This window comes from Leptonychotes weddellii, chromosome 3 (genome assembly GCF_054177405.1).
Source record: "Leptonychotes weddellii isolate Sample4059 chromosome 3, ASM5417740v2, whole genome shotgun sequence".
Lineage (NCBI taxonomy): Eukaryota > Metazoa > Chordata > Mammalia > Carnivora > Phocidae > Leptonychotes > Leptonychotes weddellii.
Window position 1 is genome coordinate 107,756,099 of NC_138371.1, and position 21,294 is coordinate 107,777,392.

The 21,294-nt window shown below is 35.7% G+C and overlaps 1 protein-coding gene across 5 annotated transcripts in view; it reads left to right on the top strand.

The window, feature by feature from the left end:
• Positions 1 to 20,757, top strand: part of CDK8 (cyclin dependent kinase 8) — a 120,071-nt gene extending 99,314 nt beyond the window's left edge. For 3 of the 5 annotated variants that reach the window (XM_081814752.1, XM_081814749.1, XM_081814751.1), the window contains 8 exons: positions 1,895 to 2,026; positions 9,142 to 9,285; positions 11,736 to 11,805; positions 12,593 to 12,665; positions 15,740 to 15,837; positions 16,556 to 16,634; positions 16,754 to 16,912; positions 19,466 to 20,757. In XM_081814752.1, coding sequence (XP_081670878.1) covers positions 1,895 to 2,026; positions 9,142 to 9,285; positions 11,736 to 11,805; positions 12,593 to 12,665; positions 15,740 to 15,837; positions 16,556 to 16,634; positions 16,754 to 16,912; positions 19,466 to 19,591 — 881 coding nt within the window. In that variant the 3' untranslated portion in view covers positions 19,592 to 20,757. The remainder of the gene's footprint in view (positions 1 to 1,894; positions 2,027 to 9,141; positions 9,286 to 11,735; positions 11,806 to 12,592; positions 12,666 to 15,739; positions 15,838 to 16,555; positions 16,635 to 16,753; positions 16,913 to 19,465) is intronic. The other 2 variants (XM_081814753.1, XM_081814750.1) reach the window with 1 other exon arrangement.
• Positions 20,758 to 21,294: the final 537 nt, after the last annotated feature.

The following is a 21,294-nucleotide window of genomic DNA, read 5'->3' on the forward strand; positions in this document are numbered from 1 at the left end:
AGTCGCAAGGGCATATAGCATACTCGTAATTATAGCATCAGTTCTGTTCACCTGAGCCGGATGCGATCAGAACATTTGCCTCTGTTGACCTTTCAACATTAGGAATTACAAACTAGGAAAACCGCTGAGGCTGGACAGGTATAGAACAAATGAGCCTGTGTTATAGAAGGCCTCTACCTGATGGGAAAAGAAAGTAACAAGCATTCTGTACCTTGGCATGTTTTGTAATAGCTCTGTTTTCTTATATATCAGAGCAAAATTTTACCCAGTTCTGGTCTGGTACCTGTAAGGATAAAACTGAATTTATTCTAACTGGTTTTTTTCATTGTCATTTCTAAGTTGTGTTTGTCACATTTATTTAGTTTGTTTTGTGTGTGGGTAGAAGAAATGTTGTAACTAAATTATGTTAATTTAAAGGCAGCAGGATTGTGGGAGTTTATAAAAAAAAGTAAAGAGTAATTTCTGATTGCAACATTTAATATAAATTCAAATTATCAGCTAATTTGTACCACTTAACCAACAAAGAAAAACCTAAGTGTTCTTAACCCTTCTTCCCTTTCTTCCTCTATAAATTCCCCATCTCACTTTCCACTTTTAATTAGACTCTCAGAATACTCTTTTATCGTACAAACCTCACAAATTTTTTAGTGTCATAAACATTTGATGTACCTCAAAGTACTCCTAGTCATTGACTCCCTTTGAGAGCCAGGCCCTGTCAGTACCTAGTCTATAGTCACCAAATGCCTGTTAAGTCCTTACTTTGTTTTGAAAAGTCCAGTTTGGTTGCATCAAGTTCAAATGTAAGTTCAAAGTGTGCAGAATAGAAAAGACCCAGCCGAACAGTGGTTACAGACATGTTTTTTATTAAGATTTGGGGAAATTTTATATAACAAAATAATCTAGTTTGGACTTACATGTAATGCACATGATGTTAGCAGGTTTGGGGGGATACTAACGGCTTAAAGCATTCACATTTAAGAAGATACATTAGTTCTTCTGTAAACCAGTATTTAGTAATCTGAGTCATGGTTTTAATTCTTTACCAAATTTCTGTGTGTTTTTTTTTTTTTAACCTCCTTAATTAAGTAGGTTAGACGAGGGCCTACTTCATTAAAAATGTATATTAGGAGAGCAAAACCAAACAAAAGGTGGATGAATCTTGAAATTTTTGATAGGTGGTATGAATAGGTGATTGTTCATTCGATGTGTATTTGATAAAAGCTATGTATAATGACACTAGATAGATACTAAAAGAGATGAAAAAAGACAGTTTTGCCTTTAAGATTACAGTTTAATAGGATAAACAGTCTGAATAACTACACTACATATTAAACTGTGTCAAATGCCACAGCTCCAGTTGTGAGCTAGGAGTTTATGACATTTGTCAAATCATTTAATTTCTTCTTTTGAAAATTTTTTTTTCCTCCTGAAAACGGAGGTGATTGAACTATATGACCTTTTAAAAGGTCTTTTCCAGCTTAAAAAAATTACTATGATTCTTTAAAGTTAAGTTAATAAAATTCAACCCAAATAAATGGGGAGGGGGCAGATAGTGGTGTTAACATACTGTATAGTCAACTTCTGATTACCCCAGTGATCAGGCTTATTGATGCATATAATGGAAAGCCTTACTGTAACTGATCTAGTTTCTCAGTGCTTGTGACCAATACAAAAAGAATGGACATGCAGCTTAACAACCCTGTCCCGAGACAGGCAGAAAGAAATCTGCCCAGGGGTGTAGGGTCACCCTTGACCTCTGGCAGCAAGCATATCTATAACCCAGGTGAAGAATTCAGCACATTTTCCCCATCTTACTAAATATCAGTGGTAAAATTAATCAACTAAATTTGTAAAAATCTATTGACTTAACATTATTATTATCTTTTTTTTATAGCTGATATGGGCTTTGCCCGATTATTTAATTCACCTTTGAAGCCTTTAGCAGATTTGGATCCAGTAGTCGTAACATTCTGGTACCGAGCCCCAGAATTACTTCTTGGAGCGAGACATTATACCAAAGCTATTGGTGAGTAGAACTAATTAAAATTCCATGACATTTTTAAAGTGGCTTTGTTATTGTGAAATATACATATTTCTATATATTAAGTCAAATAATACAGAAAATTATAAAAGTAAGAACAAAAACTATCCTAAAATTCCACTACATAGAAACACCATTATTAGCATTAGGAATGTAATATTCTAGCCATCTCTTTCTGATAGATAAATAGATACTTTAAAACTTTTTAAATATATGGGATCACACTGTGCATTCTAAGTAAAAATGTATTTTAAATTTTACTTGAAAAGAGAAATAAGCATGGTAAAATTTCAAAACCATTAAACTTCAGACAAATGTTTCTTTCACCAAAAGAAATATTTACTTCTAAAAGATCCCCTTGGAGTTAAGGAGAAAAAATTATGGAAAAAAGTAGAAGTTTAGAGTATCTTTAATTCACTTTTCAATTTTTGATTATGTTGATTACCTCCCTACTCTGAAGAATTAGGAAATTAGTACTCTTTTACTTCTTCCCCACTGACCTCTCAATTTATAAGCTATGTTAGAAATATCATTGTCATTATTATTACTACTTTGTTGATGTTTACGACATTTATTTTCTATTTACAAACCATAATTCCCACAGTTTATACTCAGATTATATATTGTAACAGATTCAGTGCTCAACTACCACAGTTCTTTTACCACATCTTTACCATTACTGACATCTTTATTCTGCCTCATTTTATTTCATTGAATTTTATCATCGTGTAATTTTCTTATGTGCTTTTCTTTTCTTTTTCCCTTTGTTGTATGTCTTTACTGCTTACCTAACTTGTTCTGTGTTCTCCAGAATGCTATTGGGTCTGCTTTTGTTTTTCTTGGTTAACTCCATCCTGAAATCTTCTATGCTATGCTGTATTCTGGATTGATTTTCATCCTGGCTTTTTTTTTTTTTTAAATCCTCTGAGTTGGATATATTTCCTTCTGGGCTTTATTATTTTGCTATAGCATATTCTCAGCTTGCTTTGGAAGGGTGTCTTGGAGGTAAATTTTCTAGTTCTTGTATTTCTGAAAAATGCCTGTGTCTTCCTATATCATGCAGTTTGGCCAGGTTTAAAATTCTAAGTACAAAATAACTTTCCCTCAGTATTTGATGATGCTCTTCCATTGTCTTGTAGCATGAGTGTTGCTAATGAAGATTCATGCCAGTCTTGTACTCATTCCTTGGTGGATTACCTGGGTGGTTTTTCTTTCCAAAAACAAATAGGATTTCTTATCCTTATATTTCACAGTAATGTGCTGGCCACTTGGTAGGCACATTCAGTATGAAGTTCATATCCCACATCCCATGTCTGTGGAAAACTCTTAAACTCGTTTTTGATTTCCTCCTCTCTGTTTTCTGTGTCTCTCTTTCCTAAGCTGAGTGTGGGCAGATACTGGACTCCTGAGGCTGATCCTTTATACCACTTTCATTATGTTTTTCTGCCCTTGTCTTTTTTCTCTAAGAACCCCTACTTATTCTCTATTAGTTTTTTGTATTATTTTATGGGAAAAAAAGCATCTCAACTATCTGTGAGGATGGTGATAACAGTGCTTTTTAATTGTTTGTAATTTGCTGTTGCTGGAATAATTGTGTGTTTTCTTTATAGGCTCTCTTTTTATTTATATGTCTTGGTCTTTCCCTTCCACGTGGCAAGCGTTCTTCCACTATTTGTTGACCCTCAATTATCTCTTCGTATTTAAGAATCAGCTTACAGAAAAGTACTTGGGAACTCTGTGTACATAGATCATGGGGCTCATTGAGTGGCAGATTTCAGGGTGATCTAGCAGAGAACTACCATTAATGGAGGGATCCTCAAGTGCTAGCATGCACAAGCCTTTGTCCGGAGGCCATTCAGATTCTTTAGGGGAAGATTCTTCCAACTTCAGGCCCTAGTTTTGTGTACCTGGTAGCTCCAGGGCAGCGGAGGGGAGCAGGAGAAGGAGAATCAACTGTTCAAAACACAGACTTTGGAAAAAAAAAAAAAAATACAGACTTTGTAGCTGGTCCTCTACCCAGAGTTGTACAAGACAATCCTGCTTCACACTCAGCAATAATACTGTGGCCTGGGGCCTTCTCTAAGCTGTTCCATCTGCCTTCCATCTTCCCAAAGTAAAGTGTTCTTATGTATCTCTGCCTAGATCAGGTCTTCATATGGCCAGTCTCTTTTTTTTCATTCAGATCTTAGTCAAAACACTACCTCTTCAGAGAGAACCTCAGTGATCACAGTATAAAGTATAAAGTAGTGGGAAGTTCCCCATCCCACTTTCACCTTTCTGCCTTGATAGCATTGAATAGTATCTAAAATCCACTAAAATAGATAGACCTTGCCTAGCTGGTCACCCTAGTAGGCCAGTGCCTACATGGTACACAATGAGAACTCAGTACTCTTTGTTGAATGAATGAATGAATCTTGTCCCCAGTGATCTCCTCTTGTTCTTTTTGTTACTATGGATCACTATTACCTTTCTTACTTTGCTGCCATTTCAGTGTATACTCAAGAAGGGAAAAGAAGAAATACTGTGATCATTCCCCCGTTCCCCCATATTAATCTTGAACCCAACATGCGTTTCTTCAGAAAATCTTTATGTTCACTAATCTTCATAACTGCTTTGAGATCACATTTCATTTTATAAAAAAGTAAAGGTAGATAAAGTTAAGTCAGTTAGATACAGGACTTCTCTGTACTACCTTTGCAACTTTTCTACAAATCTAAAATTACTCCAAAATAAAGTGGTTATTTTTTAAAAAGTCAATTAGAAGGAAAAGTAAAAATTATTGAAGCTAGTCCTGTTTTGGAATACATATTATTACCTACACATACATTTGGTTTTCTTTTTTATAAGTATATTCTAAGTGCTTAGCATATAAACCAATATGATGCATAGCTATTTTTTCCACCTAGGAAATGAATATTTAAAAGCAGTGTTACGGGAGCCTGGGTGGTTCAGTTGGTTAAGCGACTGCCTTCGGCTCAGGTCATGATCCTGGAGTCCCTGGATCGAGTCCCGCATCGGGCTCCCTGCTCGGCGGGGAGTCTGCTTCTCCCTCTGACCCTCCCCCCTCTCATGCTCTCTGTCTCTTATTCTCTCTCTCTCAAATAAATAAATTTAAAAAAATCTTTAAAAAAAAAAATAAATAAATAAATAAAAATAAAAGCAGTGTTACTTTTGATAAGACATATTAACAGACTACACAAATAGGGAAGTGATTGCCTGGGATGCCTGGGTGGCTTATTTGGTTAAGCATCTGCCTTTGGCTCGGGTCATGATCCCAGCGTCCTGGGATTGAGTCCCACATTGAGCTCCCTGCTCAGTGGGGAGTCTGCTGCTCCCCCTGCTTGTGCTCTCTCTCCCTCTCCCCCTGGCAAATAAATAAATAAAATATTAAAAAAAAAAAAGGAAATGATTGCCTAATCTTAGCTGTTATCAACTGAAAACTTGAGACTTTGATTTAATTTAAATTAAAAAATATTCCATCTCAAAAGCTTGTGACTCTGACTTACTATTTATTACCTTTTTCTCAAGAAACTTATATTTTATTGTGAACATTGCAATTTGTTTAACCTATTATTATTCACTAGGACAATCTACAATCTGGCAGTTTTGATGCAGGGCTGTTTGTCACAAAGCTAAACTACCAGCAGTTAGGTAGATTCCCTTGTTCAAATGGCTTTATAATTTGCAAAAGAGAAGGCCTTTCTTCATATTTTTCCTCTCTTCCTCCTTCTCATCATCAAAATTTATTGGATAACTCTTAGGTAAACTTTTTAAAATTTAAGAGAAACCAAAATGTATGCAAATTAGTCTGACTTGTAGCCTTAGCTTTGTCACTCAGGGTGTGTGTGTGCACGCTCGCGCTCACGTATGCACACATGCTCACCCTTATGCAAAGCATTTAGTTCTTTAGCCTCATTTTTTGAAGGTGAGAATTTAGACCAAATCATCTCTTAGGTCCCCTTTAACTCTGAAAGTTCTTCTGTGACCTTGGATAAAACAGTTGCTTCTGAGGTAGGAAGATTACAGAGGGAACTAACTGGGGTGCAGATGATTGAAACCAAGGTCAGGCCAAACCCTCTGCGGTGGTGACTTTCCAATCTTGGAAAACAGTTTTCTTTTATGAATACATTGGCTCAAAAATGTTACAATATGGGTATCTTTCAAATTACTTTTTTTTCAAGAGAGATAAATTATACATAAGCCATTTTTAACATAAATTTTTAAAAATAGAATAAAGGAATAAAAATGAAAACCTCTTCCTTGATTCCAGTCTCTCCCACACAATCCCATTCTACCTATTACTTACGTAAGTAGCCCGAGTGTCCATTAAAGTACAAATTCCCCACACCACAGTGAAAGCTACTTATCAAAAACTTGCCTAGCATTTTTACTTCCCTGTCAGATAGTTGTAGTTTGAGCAGCTAATGGAAGAACTTTTATAGTTGAATGCACAGATTACTAATTCAGTAGTTCATTTTAATGGCATCATTTAGAAAGGTGAAATCTGCTAGTGGAGTTTGGTGGATTATGTTAAACTGAAGGCTACTAAGAAGCAGCAAAAGAGCACAGGGAAAAATGTTCCTGTTCTCTATTACAAACAGATTTTAGTGCTGCAGTCTTTTATTCACTTGTACAAAGCTGCAAGCTGAATCATTAAACCAAAGGGAGTAAATAATAGGTTAGTAAACATTGTACTCCCAGTGACAAAGTTTAATTCAGTTTTGAGTGTTTTGGTGTTTTGTTTGGTTGACTTCATGGAGAAGGCTGAAAGAGGAGTTTCAATCTTTAATCATCACTAAAGCAGTCTTGAAGTTTTACTAAAGTATGGACTTTTAAACTCAGATGTTTGTTCTCAAATAACTGAATGCCCACTAATTATGTAGCATTCTATTAAGTGAGAAATATACTATAAGACAGGGAGAATGAGAATTTACATCTATTGATTAATACATTAATTAACAAGCTCCCCTCCCCCATTTGGGTCTACATAGCCTGCTAATTGCTATCTGCTTAGCCTAGTTAGCTCAATAGCTACACAAAGCATCACAGATTTTGAGAAGTAGATGAGATTTATATGTTTTTACTTTGGAAAGTCTTTCTAGAAGGAAATAGGCAGGTAGGTGAACAGGAAAGGACTTTTCCATGAACTTGGCACATTCTGAAAAAAAAAGTCAAGAAGGAGAGACTTATGTACACAGATTTAGAAATTTGTCTGAAATAATAACCTGCTTAGCTAACTTAACTTCCTGATTAATGTCTGGATCAGGATTTTGAAGAAAGGAAGGATGATGAGATTGCCAAAAGGTAAGAGATAATAGAAAAGATACAGAGAAAGAAGTTATGAGGGTAAGGTTAAGCAAGGTTTAATAAACTATTTCTTCCTACTTTCTGACCTTTAATTTTAGAAGCAGTGTTGCTTTAAGGATAGCTACACTACTTACCTCTCATCTTCCTTTACATGTTAGTTTTCTTTAGTATTTTTCCTAGCTAACCAGAATGAGTTGTTAACGGTGTCTTTTGGATGCTATGAGTAGAGTTTTAAACATGCAAATTGACCCATTGGCCCTTTTCATGTGCTCCGCAGCTTTCCTATCTTCCCTTTGATGAAGATTCTCATAAGTCAAGTTATCATATGGGGTACATATGTAAAAAGAACAATCATAAAATAATTTTTCCGTTTACTTTATGATACTAAAAACAAAATAGCTTGGCTAGTATCTCTTCATACTTTCCTATATGGTGGTATTGGCTAACGTGGTTCTCTGGTGTGGGAGAAAACAGATACGCAAACACTGTCCTCTTTAAAACTCGCTTGCTTGTAGTAGGGTGTATCATCTTAATAAATAGATAATTGTTACTCTGAAATACATAAATATGATAATTTTACATTAAAGATCTATATTCCAATTGTAGATTTTAGGAATTCTGAGTTATTTTATAAATTAACATTTTTTTTCTCATTTTCTATTTATGTGACAATTATTAACATACCTGAAAAATTGGCTTTAATAAAATAGTGGTTTTTATTTTTCCCTCTATACTTACTTATATTTACCACAGGTATTGGTTAGATCAGTCAAAAACCACTGATTGCTGTGTGCACACCATTGTATTTAGTGTAGAGAAGTTAACTTTGCCAGTTTAGGGCTTTGTTAAAGTAGGAACTGAATAATTTCAGTTTTAAATTCCGAAGTGGCATGTAGATCTTTCCTCTATTAATAACAGTTCTATTGAGTAAAAGTCTAATATGAATGAAAGTTGGCTTATATCTTAAAGTGAATGAAAGGAATTTGTTGTACTACAGAGGAATCCATTTTGCCTGGCTTTTATAAGTAATTCTAGTGAATTTATACCCTTTCTACCTATCTTAAAGATAGTATTTTGCTCCCTATTTTCTTGTCCTTATTAAATTGCAAAATCTGACAGTACTGTAGCATAAAGAAATACTTTGAACAAAAAACTTGAAGTAGAAATGCAGTTTCATTAGAATATTTGAGGTCAGGCATTGTCTTTTTCCTATTGGAATAACACCTTGCTAACTAGTGCTAGCATGAGACGATAATTATTAGACTTTACAAATTAGCAAGTACGTAAACTAGATAAAGAAAAAATATTTTTACCTCAAAAAATTGTCCTGATTGATTGTTTTTGGCAAGTATGCCCAATTTCAAAAGCTATTTGGGTTTTCTGTTTTTGTTCTATTTTTTTGTTTAATTTTGTTTGTTTGTGGTTCCTGTGCTCCATATGCAGCTTTGTATGTATTTCACAGATAAGGTAATGTTTGAAGCATTTAAAAATTGACAAAAATTTAGCTAATTTGATTTGAACTTGGAATGAAGCCACTGGGTGGAATGGAGGTGTAATAGGGGATGAAAAATTGGGGTGGGTCGGGTGGGAATATATATTTATAAACAATATTCCATGATATTTTTAATGATAATTGCTTTAGGAATTAATATGACTTACTAGGAAAAGAAAAGAAAGAAAAAACACTCCCCACCAAGATAAAAATGCATTTTCTTTTGGAAAGAACCACTTTATTTTCCTCCTTTCTTTTTCTTTTTTCCTTTCCTTTTTTTTCTTTTCTTTTTTTTTTAAAGATATTTGGGCTATAGGGTGTATATTTGCAGAACTACTAACGTCAGAACCAATATTTCACTGTCGACAAGAGGACATCAAAACTAGTAATCCTTATCACCATGACCAGCTGGACAGAATATTCAATGTAATGGGATTTCCTGCAGGTACACATTATGTTTTTGTTTTTGTTTTTAAATCACTGTTGTTTGAACTTAGATATCTTCATGGGAAAGGTGTATATCTTTAGCTGATGAAAGCTACTCTTACTCAATTCTTTATGATTTGCATTAATCAAAGATCCTTAGAAATAGCAAAATTTATAGAGTTCACATATTAGCATAAAGATATTTATGGGTTTTCTGAATTTGAGGAGTATATTTTTGTTTCATTTTATTTTTTTGTTTTGTTTTGTTTAATATTTGAAATGATAAAATATTTGCAATGATAAAATATTTGCAATATCTGAATTAAAAGGTGCCTTTAGTTCTTACCAGGGGAAACTAATAAAATTCAGTAGTATGTATTTTTGTCTGGCAGCACATATAATAATACCATTACTTGGGATTTAAATACAAATTTTGAACATTATATATAGGGCACTGTACAGAATCACATTATATTGAATAATAGAATTTTTTACCCTATAACCCTTGCCAGTAAGAACATTCTTTTAAGTGTTCTATTAGAACAGCAACCTTGCCTACACCGATTGGCAGCAGGGAGAAAGTTGTTTAGGTGTCTCATCACAGGCGTTAGACCCCTCAGTTTTTCAGCAATATCCCCATCCCTTGTTATGCCATAGCATGGTAGTTCATCAGGCACTAAAAACTCTGCCCAGAGGCCTAGAATAATGAAATTTTGCTTTAAAAACCTACATAATACCGGCTAGTCAGGTATTTATTAGAAATTGTTTCTTATTAGGAATTTTTCTCAGGTCAGGGTAACTCAAGACTAATACAGAAATACCTGGGAGTTATAATTTCACATTCCCTTGTAGGAGTGTTAACACAGATACTACCTTTCTGCAGAATTGGTCAACAGGCCCTGTGAAGACTGCTTTTTTTGTGATGAGAATTTTATTTATTCACTAAATATTTGAGTACCTGCCATGTGCCAAGCACTGTGTTATGCATAAAATAATGTTGATATAACAGGCATGATTCTTGCCTCCTTGGAGTTTATATTGTACTACTCTAAGTAGAATGTTTAAATAATAGCTATAGTTTGAGTAGATGGAGAAGAATGGCCTTTTCTTCCCACTTCTGAATGTGTCCACCATTTCTAAGACCCGAGAGAAAGGAACATGGCTTACAAGGGGGTGGAAGAGGGAGGTGGCCTCTGTAGGAAATGATTTTTTAATGTGTAATTCAACAGTTAGGGGAGGCTCAGCTTATAAGGAAGTTGAAAAGCAGGCAGTAGGGTTTAGATTTAATGTGCAAAAGAATGAGAATCCATGATAAGTTCTTGAGAATTAGTGACATGGTTTATGTTATATTTTAGAAAGATTAGTATGGTTGTGGTAGGTAAAAATCAATTAAAGAGAGGTAACTGAAGTCAGGGAAGCCAGCTGTTTCCCTGTATAGCGGTACTCCAGGTGTAAAGTGATCAAAAGAATGGAGAATAAAGGACAAATACAGAATTTTTATATGTAATTGCAGGAAAAGTAAAAGATTATCTCAGGATGCTAGCTTGAGAAACTAACAAAATAGAGAAATTGGAGCAAGGAAATAATTAAGGAGAAAATCCCATGTAGGAGTTTAAAAAAGTATGTATTTAGTTGACTTTACAGTGTGGTATCTTTGGAGGCTAGGTCGCACATATCTGTCTAAGTAAGTTGAAGGCAGATGTCTCAAGGTAGCAGTGAAGCTACCTGTCGTAGTACTGAGGCTAGTAGTCTTTCCGCACAAGGCCGTTGACAGTGATGACGAAAACTAGCCCTCTAGCACGTATTGTTTGAGCAACTCTAAGGCCAGCAAACCACCTGAAACATTTTCTGCCTCATGTAAATAGCTGGGGGTGTTTTCGTTAATGGTGCTGAAACTAGCCAAGCCACCAGCTCACTTATTTGCATACTAGTTATGTCCTACCCTGTTCTATTCCAGACAGTTGTTGCTGCTCACATTGATTGCTGCTGTAAAAACAGTGTATTTAATAAAGTGAACGTAAGGAGGGCCATGTAAAAAAAAAAAAAAAAAAAAGTGCATCTTACAGCTACAGAGGGGAAAGATAACACATTTGTCATTGAAGACACTGGTTGCTGATTTAACCAAGAAATTGGGTGGAAAGGGGGAAAGAGTGGTTTTACAAACAGAAATAGAAATATTTATTAATAACTTATTCCTCTCTACTTACAGAAATTGAGGTAACTTATAGTAAGTTACATAGAAAGTAAGTACTAAAAAGATAAACTAGAGAGCTAATGCTATACAAGGGATGAGAATTCTATTTATAGGTCAAGATAAGATGTTTACTATAGCTAGTCATTTATTTGAGGTCTGTGCTTTTCATGGAGGCTCAAAGTGTATAGGACATGTGATGAAATTGAGGTAACTTTTTTTTAATTCTTGAGAATAGGAACCTAGACAACATAAAATTTTATCAATGTATTTCACAGATAAAGATTGGGAAGATATAAAAAAGATGCCTGAACATTCAACATTAATGAAAGATTTCAGAAGAAATACGTAAGTTGGAAAGAAAGTAGACCCTTTGTTGATTTTTGCTTTTCCAGAATCCTCAGTATAAGATTGAGTACTCAACAGAATACTGAACATAAGCTTATTCTAATAAATAATTTTACTTCTTTACTTAATAAATATTTTATCTTTTAAGATGTTTAAATGATATAAAGAAGGTAAACAGCTAATTTTAGCGGCTGATTTGGATATGAGAAAGAAACTCTTACCATACTTAATTACTTTCTGGAAGCGAGCATCAATGGAAGGGATCACAGCTAAAGCAGTAAGAGACTGAAATAAGCAACCTTGCTAGCCATCAGTTGCCCACCCACCTGGGTTGTGTAGTCATTTTAAGCAAGTTTTAATAGAGAAGAAGGAATATTTCATTTATTTACAATGCAAGATCATAGCATTGGGAGAGGACAGTTTATAGGCCTATAACAAATTTTTAAAAATTTTAAGTTTATTTTAAACTTACTAGTAAGGCTGAATTAAACATTTGACCCATATGTTATTTAAGAGAATTGTTGAGATAACAGTCTTATAAAAAAATAACTATTCAGTATATATTATTTATGAAATTATCTTGTGTTTACTCAGTGGTATCCATTCATAAGTGACTAGTGTGAATATTGAATGAAATATGAAATTGAGCTAATGTTATGCCGATTATGCCATTTTCAATAAATAATCTTTATCGGTTGTGATTAAAATAATTGTTTGGAAAAGCTTCAGCCAATGTAAAATTAACCTCAAAATCTAATATAGATATTTCATAGTATTTCTCTTTCAGGTATACCAACTGCAGCCTTATCAAGTATATGGAAAAACATAAAGTTAAACCAGATAGTAAAGCATTCCACTTGGTAAGCTTTAGAGAACAATAATAAAATTTTTTTCACAGATTAGCTAACCAGAGGCTTTTTGAGGTCAGTTTATACGGTAATTTAGCACTTTTAGAGTACTTTAATGGTAAATGCAGGCATCTTGTTGCTGCATTTTAGTAAAGGCATGAAAATACTTGTTTTTCCAAACCCTTAACATGGTTTAACAGACTAATGTTTGGTTACATTAGATTTTTTAAAGAGAGTTATTGTGGGGCGTCTGGGTGGCTGTCGGTTGGGCAGCTGCCTTCGGCTCAGGTCATGATCCAGGGTCCTGGGATTGAGCCCCGCATCAGGCTCTTTGCTCAGTGGTGGGAAGCCTGCTTCTCCCTCTCCCTCTGCCTGCCGCTCCCCCTGCTTGTGCTCTCTCTCTCATATCTCTCTCTCTCTGTCAAATAAATAAATAAAATCTTTAAAAAAAAAAAAGTTTTGATGACAGTTACTGTACCAAGCCTGTGAAGAACATTTTTAAAATTACGTTTATTGGTTTTCATCGAATATTTTAAAATTTCAAAAATTTCAGAGAAGAATCTAAAAGAAAACCATCCCACTACTCACAAGTAACTTTTATAGATTATTTTGTATTTCAGCTCTTTGAAAGATTATTTATAAAATTTTTAACTCCCAAGATACTCTTACAAACTTGGGTATTAGAAGTCCTTCAGTGGGGACGCCTGGGTGGCTCAGTCGTTAAGCGTCTGCCTTCGGCTCAGGTCATGATCCCGGGGTCCTGGGATCGAGTCCCCCCACATCGGGCTCCTTGCTCAGTGAGGAGCCTGCTTCTCCCTCTCCCTCTGCTGCTCCCCCTGCTTGTGCTCTCTCTCTCTCTGACAAATAAATAAAAATCTTTAAAAAAAAAAAAAAAGTCCTTCAGTGATGGTGCGCATTATTTGCTTTTTCTGGAAGAATATGAGAGATGCAGTATTTATTACTGTATAATGGAAAAATAGTTTGACTTAGAATCTAAATGAATCCATGCGCTATTGTAATTTATGACATTATATTCAACTTGCCAGCTTAAATTTGTTTACAATAAAATTTCCATTTTTACATGATAACAATTAAAAATGATTTTCAGTTTTATGGGTTTTTTTAAAGTTATATAACATACAAAGGGGAAATTTCAGGGAACAGGTTGTATTGTATTTGGCTTAAAATTCTTTTAATCCTTTATTCTCAATATTTTTAAATGAGTTCATTAAATGGGAATTTTTTTGTCTTGAAAGTGTTGTATTTTCCTTTATCACAGTAGCAGGCCACTTGCAAACATTTCTTCTGTTTCTGCTTTTTCTTCTCTGTCTACTGCTTCTGCTTCTACACCTTCTGTTTATTTTTATATCATGTCATATGTCCTATATTTCATATCAGCAACTTAAAAAGCAGGGCCTAACCTATCTTATTACCACACAATATATTATTATCCAAATAATGGTTTCTTATAATGTACTTACAACAGAACCCAAATAGGAGGGTAAGTTAGATCCTTCAAAATTATGAACTTATTTATTCTAACAAAATAATGATAATAGTGGTAGACCAAAAGTCACAATTCAGGGGACTTGCTCTTACTTACCCCCAACTTGCTGCTATTCAGTGTAGTCTAAAGTGACTCTCACAACCATCATCACTGAAATTCCAGAGATATACTTCCCTCACAGCTTAGTTGCTTATTTTTACTGCGGTGACCTATCTTGGGTGGGCCCATCTGAAAGCTCTAATGTAACTCCTATAAAACCGTTGAGCATTTTAAATGGCAAATCCATGCTTTTCCTTTCAACTCTAAAAATAAAGTTGTGCTTCCACTGAAATATCAGATCATCAAAATTAAATTTAAATCTCACCATTCCAGCGTTTCCTCTGTATTTTTCAGTATTTTATGTCCTTCTGTCCTTTGATTGTGTCATGTCCCATCAAGTCTCAACGCATCTGTTGGTGTTCAAGTAAGGTGTCCCAGTCCACAGCACTAGTGACCTGAGAACTTGGTAGAAAGGCCACTTCTCAGACTCCTGCGCAGATATCCCAGAGCTCTGGGAGTGGGGCCTAGCAGTCTGCTTTCAGAAGTGCTCCAGGGGAAATAGTGATGTACTCTGAAGTCTGAAAACCACCGCATTAGATCAAAGAGGATAAGCTGAGAGACCACTATCTGTTCTTAAATCACCTACTAAAATCAAATGTTCTAAAATAAATAAATAAAATAAATAAAAATAAATCAAATCAAATATTCTAGTTCCTAAAGTCTTAAGTAAACTATGTTTTAACCAAAAAATACTGAATTTTCACATTAGTGTGACATTTCTGTAGGTAGCAAAATAATAATAATAATAATGGCAGCTAACACATAGTGCTTTATTTGTGTTAGGTGCTATTTTTAATCTCCATTTGACAAATGAGGTTACAAAGAGATTAAGCAACTTGTCCAAAGTCACTCAGCTAATAAATGTCAAGACTTGAACCCAGGTGGTATCCTTCGAATCTCCATTCATAACCCCTCTGTACTTTACCAGTTCTGTATCAAGCACCGTATTTATTTAGACTAGGAGAGCACTGGCCAGGAGAGCTTTCTCTGATGATCTGTGCTGTCCAGTAGGGAGCTTCTAGCCACATGTGGCTCTTGAGCTCTAGAAATGCACCTGATATGACTGAGAAATTGATTTTTTTAAGTTTAATTTGGTTTTAAATCTAAATAGCCACATGTGGCTAGTGTATTATTTGTGTTATAATAATTTTCCCCTTAATAAAAAAGGAATAGAAAATACAAGATTTTAGTCCCGTTCTAAATTGGACAAAGCAATCTGCATAATATAGATCATTGGTTTAGAGTTAAGAAGTAAGTTTAGTTACCTCTTAATAGAAGAACCAAGTAAGATCATGATTATTAGAATGATTAAATGTGAATTACTACATTAAATGTAATAAGTTTTTCTGTTGTTAATTTGGGGGAATAAATATCCTTCAAATTGTGGTGTTTTCATCAAAAAACATATACGTCCCACGTATGGCCAAGGATATAACTATGAGAAGTAACACAGTAATGTTTTTATGATTTATGATTTCAGCTTCAGAAGTTGCTTACGATGGACCCAATAAAGCGAATTACCTCAGAACAGGCTATGCAGGATCCCTATTTCTTAGAAGATCCACTTCCTACATCAGAGTAAGTGATCAATTTATTAACTCACCAGCATGGTAGGATTTTTTGGAGCGTGCTTGTTTGAGTTGTCAACTCCAAGTTGCCACTCCTCTTACATGGGGACCGGGGGAAATCCCAGTGACAAACAAAAAAATTAGCTCTGATGTCTGAGCTGTCATTTCGGGCTTTTACAGGTAAGAACCACTCCTGTTCACGTCTTGCTTTATGAAACCTTGCCATCTTTAGTTTCAGTGGGGCTCCAGTTACTCAGTGGCAGGTTGATTATGCATGCTGTAGCTCACTCAGACTCACTGAGATTGCCCACTGCTTGCAGTTACAGTTTTATGTTCCAATTGCAAATCCCATTCCCAAATAAATTTGTGTTCCCCTTGTCATCTTTTATTTTATGTGTAGAAGGGAGAGTAAAAAAAAAAAAAATTGTGTTCGAATAGTGACATTTCCTCTGGAATCTGTATTTGGGTTGTGATAATAAAAGAGTGAGGCTGGGATAAAAGAAAGTTGAGTCATATTCAATGATTATTGATTATTTTTATACAAGGAAAAGTCCTCCCATGGCCTGCTATAATGTCACTGATTAGAAGAAGATTCATCTTGTCACAGTTGCATGAAAGGTGCTTATTTTACAAATATGGAAACAAAGTCCCTCTTAGAAGAATAAAATAAAGCATCTGAAATATTGATTGGCATACCAGAAATCGTTTTTCTTTTTTCTTGTGAGCAGCGTTTTTGCCGGTTGTCAAATCCCTTACCCAAAACGAGAATTTTTAACAGAAGAAGAACCTGATGACAAAGGAGACAAAGTAAGTATTAAAGTACATTTGGCTGCTTCTTGTTTTATTCAATGCTACCGTAACATTTTCTTGTTTGTATTTGGTTCTCCTTCTGAGTTGAACTTTATTTTTCTGTTTAACCAATTGAGAAGAACCAGCAGCAGCAGCAGGGCAATAACCATACTAATGGAACTGGTCACCCAGGGAATCAAGACAGCAGTCATACACAGGGACCCCCGTTGAAAAAAGTGAGAGTTGTTCCTCCTACCACTACCTCAGGTGGACTAATCATGACCTCAGACTATCAGGTATTTCCAATTTATTTTGTACTGACTTGCCATATCAGTATTTGTATATGGGTTTGTGACCTTTGGAAAATGCAGTATAACTAAGAAAATGCTGACCTTTATGTACCTGGGGAAATACACTGACGTGAGTGTTATTGACATGGAAAAGTACTGACTATGGTACAGTACAGGGTACCTACTGACTTTTGAAATAGACAGACCTGGAATGATCCAGCTTAAATCATGCCATTTATTAACTATGTGACCTTGGACAAATAATATAACATTTCCTGGCTTTAGTTTTTCATCTGTAAAATGAGACTAGCCAAGCCTTACTTGTAGTTCTTATAGGAGTAGAAGTAATAAATCCTAGCCCCTGACTTGGGGTAGGAGCTCAATCAATGCTGTGTATTGTTTTCAAACAACAGCATACCAAGAATGATTAAGAACACAGGCTTTCAGGGGCGCCTGGGTGGCTCAGTTGGTTAAGCATCTGCTTTCAGCTCCGGTCATGATACCAGGGTCCTGGGAATCTAGCCCCAAGTTGAGCTCCCTCCTCAGCGGGGGCTCTGCTTCTCCCTCTGCCTCTGCCCACCCCACCCTCTGCCCTGGTTGTGCTCTCTCTTGCTTTCTCTCTCACGTAAATAAATAAAATCATAGAAAGAACACAGGCTTTCAGATCCCAACCCAGCCGCTGACTTTGGGTAACCTTGAGTAAGTAATCCAGATGTTCCCAGTTTTCTCACTTGTAGAAGTGGATGACGGCAAGGATCAAATGAAAGGACGTACGCTAAGGCACGGCAGCTGGCCTGCTGTCGCGTGTAAGAGATGTTACCACTTCTTTCCGCTTTTATTATCATTACCCTCATTAAAATTTCTAGTAGCATTCGTAGTACACAGTAAGCACTTCTTAAGTGTTGGTGGTGGCGCTAGTGATGACTCTAATCATAAGAGCTTGATCGTGCTTACCATGCCAGCTTTTATACTAAGCATGAAACCTGCATTGTTTCCTTTGATCATTATGGTAACTCTGTGAGGTGAGGGTTGTCACTGTCATTTCAGAGATGCTCAGAGAGGTTAAATAACTTCCACGTGTTCACCTGCCGACCTGGGGGTAGACCCAGGACACGGGCTTAGAGCTGACAGCCAGGGCTGCTCCATTGCCTGCTTGTCAATCCCATCATGTGGCATCATCAGTTTCTTTGCAGAAAGACCGCTTGGGAAATCCTGTACCACCTCCCTGCTTGTTCTAATTATATTGCCAGCTCACCTGGGTCTCTGTGTGGGAAGGACACGGAAAACTTGACCAATTAGAGTTATTTACCTACTGAAAGAGAAAAGGAGATCTTACTAAACTATTAAGGTTCCCAGAGCCTGCTATGACCTTTCAGAAATGAGATCTTAACTCTTTGCTTTAGTTAAGCAGAGGTCCCATCTACCAAACCATGGAAATTTTTGTCTGCCTGGATAGTAACTCTCTTCCAGGAAACTAAACAAGGAAATCAAGGACAGACATCTCTGGGGGTTGATGTTTGTTCCGGCATCTTTTTCTCCCCATCCGGATGGGGAGAGTGCATCCCTCTTGGCTCTAGAATGTGTTTGCACACTAAGGTAATAGCATCCTTAGAATGAAGCAGAGCAGTGCTGGGACCTTCGCTATTGAAACCAAGAAAATTGCTGTGCTTCTTTGTTTCTTGATGTTATCATTGTGGTTGGTTTTTGTAGTGACTGTAATTTCATGTGTCCACTCTTTTTAAAATCTTTAAAATCTTTTTAAAATTTAAAAATATTTTGCTAAGGTTGGCAGAATTTAGAATTATATGATTTATTGAATATGCCTTGAAAGAGGAAAGTAGTAAATTATGGTTAATCAGTTATCATGTTTGTCTTGGGAGCTAATAATAAGAGAGAGAGGTGCAGGAATGGGAATAACAATGTAACAGATCAAAATCACAGGACTGTAAACTCGATCACTGTTTTTTCCCTTTGTGGTCTTTTTAAAATTGAGAATACCATTCTTCTGACATTTCTATAATTATAAACTTTTGTATATAACCTGTTGCAGAAAATGATTCATTAAAGGGCATAAAAATATTTAATAACAAAGAAAAGGATTCTATGCCACCTTTTCTTGTCCTATTCATTTTTATTCTTTAGTCATACATGTGCTGGGAGGCTTCTGTTGAAGAAACTAGCATGTCAATTAGCTTTGAATTTCTTAGTATATATATAAGTTCACGTATAAACATCTCAAGCAAATTAATTATTACTTATCAGATAGTTACAAAACAGCTTAAAAGGGGGATTACTGCTATAGAAAAACAGTGAACTGCACTACATAGAAATAAGACCCAGCTTAATGTTATTTACTGGCAATACTTCTGACCTTAGCTGATATTAAAAGATTGGGGGTTTTTGTCATTTTCATTCTAAAGCCTAGTACATGGCACAAGACTTTTTAATTGTTACTGCCATGAAATAAATGCCATTGCAAACCTCAGCCTCACTGGCTTGGGGTAGAGCCAACTCTTAGAAACACCTGACTCTCATTTCTTGCTCGTTCTTCTTTTGCAGCGTTCCAATCCACATGCTGCCTATCCCAACCCTGGACCAAGCACATCACAGCCACAGAGCAGCATGGGATACTCAACTACCTCCCAGCAGCCTCCACAGTACTCGCATCAGACACACCGGTACTGAGCTGCGCTGGAATGTTGTCAATGCACTGTTGCTAGCGCTGCAGGACTGACGGTGCAGCTCTCTGCGGGAACCTGGTATGGGCCATGGGAATGTACTGTACACCCACATCCTCAGACTGTCCAGTAGCCAAGTTCCACCACTTTTCACAGACCGGGGTAGTGGCTTCCAAGTTGTACCTGTTTTGGAGTTAGACTTGAAAGAAAGTGCTAGCACAGTTTGTGTTGTGGATTTGCTACTTCCATAGTTTACTTGACATGGTTCAGACTGACCAATGCATTTTTTTCAGTGACAGTCTGTAGCAGTTGAAGCTGTGAAATGTGCTAGGGGCAAGCATTTGTCGTTGTATGTGGTGAATTCTTTCAGTGTAACAACATTATCTGACCAATAGTACACACACACACACACAAAAGTTTAACTGGTACTTGAAACATACAGTATATGTTAACTCAACAAAATAACCAAGACTCAAAGTGAGATTATTTTGGTACACCTTTCATTTTAGTGTCTTATCAGTGGGTTGATTCATTTTCTACATTAATCAGTGTTTTTTGACCAAGACTATTGCTTGGGTTTTTTTGAAAGTACAAAAGCCACATAGTTTTTCCAGAAAGGTTTCAAAACTCCCAAAGATTAATTTCCAACTTATAAGTTTGTTTTGTTTTCAATCTATGACTTGACTGGTATTAAAGCTGCTATTTGATAGTAATTAAATATGTTGTCATTGATATAAACCTGTTTGGTTCAGCAAACAAACTGAAATGATTGTCATAGACAGTGTTTTATTTTTCCTGTTGGTGTTGCTGATTAGTGAGCATGCTTTAAGATGAAAAAAGCATGAATGATAACTTCCTCTGAAAGGTGCGGCATCCGATTCAGATATTTTGTCCTGATTTTAAAGCTGGTTGGTGTAGTGCTATTAAAATTTTGTTCAGTTAATTTTACTTTTTAAAACTTGTTCGCACGTTGTTTAGGGTGCCCTTACTTCAGCAAAGGAGAAGGAGTAGGAGAGCCTTAGAATTTTTGAGGAAAAAAAAAAACCTATAACATACAATGTACTGTATCAAACTATTTTACATGAATGACACAAGTATTCTGAATTTAAAAAAAAATTGAACATTGTTAAAAACAAGGTGTTATGTAATAAATTTATTTTTCATAAATCAAAATATGAAGTCGGCTCTATTTTTATATACACAGAAGTGTTTTATTTTAAAGCATGCCTTAACAAGTGGCCTCTAAATAAATCTCTTCAGTTGTTTTCCTTAATAGTGTCTATATATTCAGCCTCCAGAGTAGAGTGGAGTATAATGACTTATGATTTAGATATGGATTCTTTGCTCTGTTGCACTTAGCACTATAATAGAAGATGTCGACTAGACACCTTTCTAATTGAAAGAATTATGATGAGCCTTCCATTTCTAGAATAAGGCCTAATTCTGTGTTCGGCTGGGAACAATTTGTTTTAGCCCAAATAATTATTTTTCCTCCCTCCTTCAGCACAAAACACAGAAGATTAAAAAAGCTAACATAGTTTTTTTCTTAAAAAGTCAGCTCATTCCTATAAAAACATTCTAAAACATTTGAAGAACTGAGGAATTCCAATCCTGATAGGCCTGACTATAGCAGTAAGTATATTTCAGGAGCCGAATCTGCATTTCCATGTTCTGTCTCCCCACCACAGCTCCTCCACACAGTGTGAAGAT